We start from the raw sequence: 9266 nt of genomic DNA, 5'->3' as shown, positions 1-9266 counted from the left end.
TAGTCCAGCTGATGCCTCCTCTAATCCCCAGGTGCCTTCCATGTGTAAATATGTGATGTATTAAATTGTATAATATTTATGAAATAATTACTAATGCTATAAGTAGTATGCCGATTTACCCATGTATCAAAGAAATTAGAAGACTCCATCTGCAGTGCTAAGTGAGTGACAGAAAACCCAATATTTACAATTTATAAATTATAATTTATGGACAACTAATTCATGTCCATTAACTTCCTGTGGTTAGAGGTGTGCCAGAATAGTCTGTTTGTGTTGTTAAATACATGTCCACTGTTCTGACACATGTCCTTCCAGGAAGAAGTATATTGAACATTGGTATAGTGTCCAGATATTATCATTATTCGGTAAACTTCTTTTCACTGGCTTCCAAGTACTTGCAATAAAATATTTTGCTTTCAGAAACAAGTATATGGTCAGATTAAGAAGACAATTAAAGAGAAATGAGAATGAGGACAAAGAAATTCAAGTTGCCACATATTCCTTCTGGGAAGTAAGTATATCTTCATGTGAACACAGTAGTTACATAAACACACACTATGCTGGTTATCCTTGTTCTTGTGGAGGAGCATATTATTTGAGCTTGTTCAAATAGCACTACATTTCTACATGGAGCCAAGAAGCTTTGTAACAGTGAATTATTTGTTTGTATTGTATTATGTTGGGAGACGATTTACACTTGCCTGAAGCATTTAGAACACTGCTAGTTGCATACTGCACCCCTGATCATGTTAGGGCCCTTGAAAGAGTCCTGATCATAATGGTGGAGTCAAAGATTTCTGTTCAGTGCCTAGCCAGAATCTGGCATGCACAGAGTATGTGCTAGGACAGTTCTTCCTCCTGGCCACATTTCCTGCATGTGGTGCTTTCTGAGAGACCCCTAGTATGTAGGTGCCACTGCAGTGTATCAGTATAGTGGCCAGTCAGCAGTGTTCCCTCTCTGAAGTTGTTGTATCCCTGGACACTTTATCAGAAGGCCTTATTGCCAGCAGGGGAAGGTCAAGGGACCTATCTAATGTCGTCCCTGGATGTGTCTTACCTGGTCTGTAGTGGTACCAGATGGTTCCTAAAAATCCATAGGAACCACTCTGTAGTTCCTTTGACTAATTATAGTCAGGGAAAACTGCACTCCTACAGAACCCTTCATGTGAGGGGAAGGCTTGATACAATGGCAGAGCACCTTGTATCCCAAGTGCACACCGCTTCCTCAGTGCCACTCAGGCATGGACACCAAGGCCCTCAGTCAGTGACTGGTGCCAGCTTACTTCCAGCAGGAGCCAAGCAGGGTGACTTTCTTCCTGTATCCAGGGTTTGCAGGTTCAAACCCAGCTGAGATCAGTGGATTTTTATGGGTCATAAATATTTGAGACATGACTTCCACTTGAAGAGAAATAAAGCTGGGGGTTCCATGTCATATTTACAGCACGTAAAACAACCTTTTGCTCCTTATAAGTGATGAGCGAAGGCAAAATTTAATGCCTTTTTTTTGTCACCCACAAAGCTCCCTACTCTGCTTCTAGATGTTGCTGTTTCTGCTTGACTGCAGAGAAGAGTGGGAACAAGTTGAAATCACCTCACCCAACTGTAGTATGGTGGATAACTGGGTAATGCTTGTTGCCCAAGTGGTGTCCAAATAGAAAATGAGTTACAGATGTGCCAACCAGTCGAGGTTAAAGGCATGAATGATTTAATTGTCAGAGTGCAGCATTAGAAAGCAACCAACCAGTTTTGTTTAGAACTTTGTTAGTTAACTAAGATGGTTTTTGTTGGATAGTTGTCTGTTATTTAGCAGAAGAGAAATCTTGTTTCCCTCACGGAAAACAAAAATCAAATGGGAGTTCTATTAGTTTCTGCCATACAGAATGTGAAGCAAACAAATGGAAATAGTTTGTCACTTTTTCAAACCAGCTCACAATTGGACCATACCCAAGGAAATTGAATCCAGCTCTTCCATTCTGTTTATCTAAGCTCCATTTTAATATTATTCTATTCTTTTTGCTGAGCATTACCTGAATTCGGTAAACATTTCTCATTTTCCTTGTGTGTTACTCCTATCCCATTTTGATTAAATTATCTAAACAGTGGCAGGCAAATTTCTAAAGTATAAAATCTCTCATTATGTAATTTTCTCTGGTTTATTATTTCATAATCATCTTTCCTTTCCCCTGTACATCTGCATAGGTCATGCCACTTCACCACGATTCTCTCAACTCATTACTCATAATCATAATCTCTATTATTAATCACTCACTCACTAGTGGAGCTGAGCCCTTCTTGAGGAGAAGCCAAATCTGCAGCTACTCAAGAATTTCCCAGCATTTTATGGAACCCGAACGATCATAACATGTTCACAAGAGCCCTCCACTGGTCCCTATCCTGAGCCAGATAAACCTAATCCATACCAACCCATCCTATTTCTCTAAGATGCAATTTAATATTGTCCACCCACCTACACCTTGGTCTTCCCAGCGGTCTCTTACCTTCTGGCTTTCCCACCAAGATCCTATATGCATTCCTCTTCTACCCCATTTGTGCTATATGCCCTGGCCATCTCATCCTCCTGGACTTGATCACTCTAATTATACTTGGTGAAGAGTACAAGTTATGAAGCTCCTCATTATGTAGTTTTCTCTGTTATTAATAAAGACACAAAATTTCTTATTATGTGGTTTTTAATGTTTTATTTCTGATGTTAACATTATAATTGTGAAAAGTTTTATTGCTGAAACTAAGAAGCAAAGAATTACAGTTATCTAACATTTGATTTTGACATTAACTTGTAAAATTGTGAAGCTTGAGTAATGACTCCATTCAAATAACAGTTATGATGATAAATATCACAATACATTTCGTAGAGCTTCCATAATAGATCCATTGTGGAATTATTAAAGGAAGAAACAGATATTATAGCATATTGATAATAATCAGTACACACATGCAGCATTGTTCAGTGAGAGTTTTTGCAAGTGTGTACTCTGGCGAAGGGTTGAACGCTCCTCCCATCTTGTCAGGCTGATTCATAACGCACAAGTTTGTCTCACGGAAACACTGTCTAAAAGATTTACGGTATATACGGCTGATCACCTGATGATGGCTTGTTTTGTAAGTCAGAAAAAATGTAATGTTAGTAAAATTCATTTTCTAAGTTGTACAGATAGATACGTTGTGTGTTCAAGTTCTAAGGTCTCCGATTTTTTTTCTCACACAATACTCATTAAAAAAAATTTGAAACTTCTGCCACTTTTCAACGTAATCTCCCTGCAGCCATATACATTTTTCACAACGTCGACGCCATGATTCCATGGCCACTGCGAACGCTTCTGTAGGAGTCTGTTTTGACCACTGGAAAATCACTGATGCAATAGTGACACGACTGGTGAATGTGCGACCACGCAGAGTGTCTTTCATCATTGGGAAAAGCCAAAAATCGCTAGGAGCCAGGTCAGGTGAGTAGGGAGCATGAGAAACGACTTCAAGGTTGTTTTCATGTAGAAACTGCTGCGTCGCATACACCCGATGTGCTGGTGCATTGTCCTGGTGAAACAGCACGCTTGCAGCCTTTTCCGGCCATTTTTGTCGCAGTGCTGGAAGGAGCTTGTTCTTCAAAACATCTTGGTAGGATGCACCTGTCACTGTAGTGCCCTTTGGAATGCAATGAGTAAGGATTACACCAACGCTGTCCCAGAACATGGCCACCATCATTTTTCAGCACTGCCACTTACCCAAAATTTTTTTGGTGGTGGTGAGTCTGTGGGCTTCCATTGAGCTGACTGGCGCTTTGTTTCAGGATTGAAAAACGGCATCCATATCTCATCCATTGTCACAATTGATGAAAACAAAGTCCCATTCATGCCTTCATCACGCGTCAACAACGCCTGGCAAATTGCCATGCACGCAGCCTTGTGGTCGTCCGCCAGCATTCATGGCACCGACCTGGAGGACACTTTCCGCATTCGCAGGTCTTCATGCAGGATTGTGTGCACAGATCCCACAGAAATGCCAACTTTGGAGGCGATGTTTTCCACACTCAATCGGCGATCCTCCAAAACAACTTTCTCAACTCGCTCGACCATGTTGTCAGACCAGCTGGTGCAAGGCCGAGATTGTTTTGGTTCGTTGTCACACGACGTTCGGCATTCTTTGAACTGTCACACACACGAACGCACATTTTTCACATTCATGACACCATCATCACATGTCTCACTCAACTGGCGATGAATTTCAATTGGTGTCGCGCCACGCAAGTGGAGAAAACGAATGATTACTCGCTGTTCTTGTAACGAAAAGGTCGCCATTTTAAGTATCAAAAACACTCCTCACACTCGCCGCCACCACTAGAGTTCTATGTGCTGTACAGTGCTGCCATCTCTGTCACGCATTCACAAAGAGTACACACGTATTTTAAACTAAACCGCATATGTCTATCTGCTCCCAGTTCTGAGAAAAAAAAATCAGAGACCTTAGAACTTGAATGCCCCTCGTACTTCTGGGAATGAAAATAGGTAAGAAGAAAATATTTCAGTATACTAAGTTTTTCTCTCATATGGTTAAGGAACATATACTTCACTGTTCTAAGTTGAAAGAAGATTCTTTGCAGTACTTTGTTTGTGTTACAGAGATGTAGCTGGTTTGTTGGAGCAGAAAGTTATTGTGGTATCCGTTTTTGGAAAGTCACCGTATTCTGCAGGGGGTTGCAAGGCTGGTTTAATTGATGGATTTCCAGGTCACCGGGTCTTTCACACATCACTGATAGATGATCCTGATGTCGATCAAGACCTCCTGGTGAGAAATATAATTGTAATTTTCAGTACAAATAAGCTCCTTGTGTTCCATGCTGTTCCTTATTTCAGTGCCTTTTCATTTGCAAAGTGTTCCATACTCCTCCAAATTTCAGCATAATTTACTCTACCAGCTGTTCTGTACTGTTCCTTATTTCAATGCCCATTCCTCTCATTTTAATTTGACTGGATCAGTGGATAAAAGAGGAAGAACAGTAAATGAAATATATGTGAATGATCTGGGAAATGGCAGTAATTTATGAGGAAGTTATTGAATTATCTCTACACATGACGAAGGCTGCACCATGGCTCAGGCAATTAACAGATCTTCATTAACACTAAGGTTCAGTCTGTATGGGATTTGTGGTAGACAAAGAGGTAGTGGGATAGGTGTTTATTTGAGCACTTCGGTTTCCCTGGTCAGTTATAATTCCACCTGTGCTGCGTACGCGGGTGTCGTCAGGGACTGGTATGATAGACCCAGGATTCAGTGTCACCCCTCTCCTGAAACTGATACGGTTTGTCACATAATACTATCATGTGTATGTTCACGGGCCGTTGCCTAGTATCGGCTGATGTCTAGTTGTTTTTTTGTAGTCGTTGCCTAGCAGTGGGTCTACATGCCACATTACTGATAAGGCTATACAGGTAAGCAGGCCACACTTGAGTCTCATAGAAGCATATGAAAAGATCCTAATTGAAACAAGGATATTGTTATGTATAATAGCCGTAGGGAAACTGGAAATCAGTTCAGATTAGTATTAATTGGTTTTGTATATGCAAGGATNTAAAGGGTTAGAGCATGAATCCGGTTTCTTTATTGCCACACCTTGTATGTGTTATTTTCATGCATTGACACNTGAAATTTTGCATACTGCAACATTAGAAGTAACAATATTGTAAATATGTGTTATTTTCATGCATTGACATTGTTCTATTGTCTGGTCTGTTTGTAGTGTGATATTGAAGGATACCATGACCCTAAGCAGCGGGTTATTTACCTTCACCTGCGGGGAGTGTTTGATGTTCACACACTGGTTAAATCTTATGACCTTTTCTCCAAGGAGTTGGAAGAAAAAGTAAGATATTAATTTGGGTAATTTCTGTAAGTGATGTGGATTCCAGAGCATTGCACTTGTATTATCTTGAATCTGTACTCTGCAGGGCTACTTGTCAGTATGGGCAGACATGAAGTATCGTTATGCTCGTGCACTTATGTTCCTGTTCAGTGTATCACATATACTAATAATATCTCATCCAACTCACATATTTGATATCAGCTATGTGCATCTCTTTCGAGCGCTTGATGTCATGAGGTGAGTGTTCTTGTCTATACTTGGCCATCACACTAAACAAATCAATTAGTAATTAAAGTAATATTGAAGAGTTTATCTTCTGGGACATGATGTCATGTAGTCTGTTGAAAGTCAACCCACATTTCAGAGGAACATATTACCTCCATTCTAATGGTTGGAGTATAAAACCAAGCAAGAAGCTAGTATGAAGCAGGTAGCAGACAGAGATGCTATTTGCTTCATGCCGGTTTCTTGCTTGTCTTATTCTTCAATTGGGAAGCTGAAGACAACATGTTTCATCGAAACGTCAGTTGACTTTTAACAGATTACATGGCATTATATCCCAGAAGATAGAACTATTTTTAACCACTGCTGTGAGAACCACAAATCGTACATAAATTATTGCTAATTTATAAAAAATTTGAAGTTTCCTCATTGTTGAGCATTCATGCTATGGTGATCTAAGTTATGGTAGTGTACAGACTAGTAGGCATGTACCTACGTTTGCTAGGAACATACTGTGACATGTCTAACCGTTGCTGGGCAATGCTGCTGCAACATCGGCTCAGCTCAACACGGACAAACACCGCTTTCCTTACTGTTGCGTAACCTCATTTCCACTATTGTGTAACTTGGCAACCGACCGTTTCTCAAGGGTCTGTCTTCGTGGTAACTCATTCCACCTCCCGTTGCCCAGCAGCGGTTAGACATGTCACAATACTTATTCCATCTTCTACCCTGCAGGTGGCACCTACATTCTGTCTAAGCAAGATGACCCCAGTATTGGTGTTGACATCATTTGTGATACTTGAAATTGCACTATGCTTAATTAATTTCATGCACTGTTGCTTAACCCCCTGTATTCTAATGACATATAAATTTCTGCAGTTGTGCATGCAGATTAATTATGAATGGTTTAATCAGGATGTGAAGGGAGGGTGTACAGCCTGTTTGTACTGCCCCAGCATCTGGCTTGAGGCTCTGAAGAAGCCTAGAAAAGGGTTCTGTGTACCATTCTGCATGCAGTTGTTAGTGAAATATTGGAACTGTATTAAATTAGAAGCCCAAAATAATGTATTTAATGATCATATTGTGCAGTTATGGTTGTCACTTTACTTTTATAACTACACCATTACATTTTATGTGATGAAACATTTCTTTCACCCTTGTTCTTCTTTGCCTTTATCACGTCTGTTCTTTATCTTCTTTATCAGCTTCACTGCTTTGTTCACTGCCCTTTTCCCATCTCTAATTTGTTCATCCTATAATCATTCCTCACCCTATATCCTAGCAACCGCAGACGGTGGTTTATCCTCTCTTATATATCATAGCAAAGGAATGCTGGCTTTTCTGTGAATGTGAAGGGCACTGGCTATAATTTGTAGGTCTATATAGATTTTCAGTTTTCCTTCTGTTAATAAAAAAGTGAACAAATTTCTCGCCCAAGATGGAGGCAGTATGTTCCTTGGCAACATAGGGCTTTCTCCAAACTATACAGTATTGCAGCAAAAAGACCATACTCCTCATAGTCACACCACCACTGTGAGAACCTCAAATTCAACATTCAAACTTGTGAGTTGGGCGCAACAAGTGCCATGTACTTTATGATCCTGCAGTGATGTGTGGTAGTACGTCTCAGAGAAACATGTAACTATCGTTGAGTTAAAACTTTTGTAGACTCTAAATTAAGAATATACCAGCTGTGCAGTAATTTTCGTTGTTTTTCAGTCTGATGGTTATAACTAAGGCAATGTTGATTCTGAGCTTGTGAAGTTTAGTACAGAGTTCAATCATAAATGTACCTATACATTGTGTATGAAATGTTTCTTGGAAGTTAACAATTACTGACATGGCAATTGTGTAAGACTTTGAGGTTGTATCTGACAAATTTAACATTTACAGAATCTGTATTTAAGTAGTAAATTAACAATAAAATAAGAATAATAGTAGTAGTAGATCTGTATGATTAGAAAAGCATGGAGTAAGAAAGTAGCTTTATGATTTCTGATTGTAACTCTGATTGCATCCCCATCTTCAGTCGTATTATGTTGTGTTAATTTATTTGACATGTGCAGAGCTAATTTGAGAATTATCATTTAAATGTGCTTCAGCTTCTCTCACACTCTGATGAACTTGTTTGACCTTACAGGCAGAAAGTATTAGGAGGATTCAGTGAAATCTTACGAACAATTCCTGGTCTCTCAGAGGAATGGATTACTAACTGTCGGCCATGCTCTCCTCGAGTTTTGTTCTTGTTTGAGTCTTGTCCTGCAATATATCTTGAAGGTAGAGCAAATGTCGCAAGAACAGGGTCAGGTGAGTTGGTGATTGTATGAATGCAGCAGCTCAGTGTGAGGGATATGTATGGTACAGTGAATCTGATACTCCCTCTGAGTATTGAATGAGAGACTTTATAGTGACTGGGTTGCTACTTATCCTCATGCCCAAACTGTCTGTTCTGACATCTTCCATCCTTGCTCTTTAACCAGCCAAGTGCTAGCCTCCCTTCAGCTTGATTTCTAAGCTATCAAACATCCAAATGCACACTCAAATAAAAGTTATAATGCTGTAACATGTACAGCCATTACTATGCAATGATCATGGGATAGACAAATGAACAACAGTGTTATGCAACCCGTTTCCAGGCAACAGATTAGTATACATGTTCCCGTGGCAATGAGTAAGCATGCAACAATAGAGTTAACCGTTCAGCGTGGTTTGATGTGTATGTTTCGTCAGGTATTTAAATCGTCTGCGGGGGTTCGACGTCTATGTTTCGTCCAGCTGCACACCTATGTTATAACGCCCATAATAATTGATGGTTTTGCTGTAGATTGTTAGATTTTTCTCTGGCCTGTTGTCAGAAGTTCTATATATAATGGGACACGAGTTTAGCTGCGTTAAGTCATCGTTACATATGCCTGTCTTGCAGCAAAACCGTGTTGCTCTTGGAAGAGATTTCCTCATTCAAACTGTTATGGATGGCGTGTTTTCTTTCCTATGAAGTTATAAACAGCAGAGACGTGATATGTGCTGTGTTTATAATATCATATTGCCCTGAGCTGGCCACACTAACACACTCAATTGGAATTCTTAGAAGAGGGATGTCCAAATTTTATTCTTGCAAGATCGATTGATTTCGCACAGTACATAGCAGCCAGTTCTTAGAAAAACG

General features: G+C 39.9%; 1 protein-coding gene across 8 annotated transcripts in view; it reads left to right on the top strand.

The window, feature by feature from the left end:
• The window catches only part of LOC111862402 (protein SMG8), a 71165-nt gene that overhangs the window by 3587 nt on the left and 58312 nt on the right, over positions 1-9266 (top strand). For 7 of the 8 annotated variants that reach the window (XM_023847762.2, XM_023847756.2, XM_023847759.1 and 4 more), the window contains exons 2-6: positions 421-511; positions 4635-4800; positions 5753-5875; positions 5961-6112; positions 8241-8407. In XM_023847762.2, coding sequence (XP_023703530.1) covers positions 462-511; positions 4635-4800; positions 5753-5875; positions 5961-6112; positions 8241-8407 — 658 coding nt within the window. In that variant the 5' untranslated portion in view covers positions 421-461. Of the gene's footprint in view, positions 1-420; positions 512-4634; positions 4801-5752; positions 5876-5960; positions 6113-8240; positions 8408-9266 lie in introns of those variants that run through there. The other variant, XM_023847763.1, reaches the window with a different exon arrangement.

Source organism: Cryptotermes secundus, unplaced genomic scaffold (genome assembly GCF_002891405.2).
Source record: "Cryptotermes secundus unplaced genomic scaffold, Csec_1.0 scaffold715, whole genome shotgun sequence".
In the NCBI taxonomy this organism is placed as follows: Eukaryota; Metazoa; Arthropoda; class Insecta; order Blattodea; family Kalotermitidae; genus Cryptotermes; species Cryptotermes secundus.
Note: the sequence above shows the minus strand (reverse complement) of the source record. Positions and strands in the feature narration are given on the sequence as shown.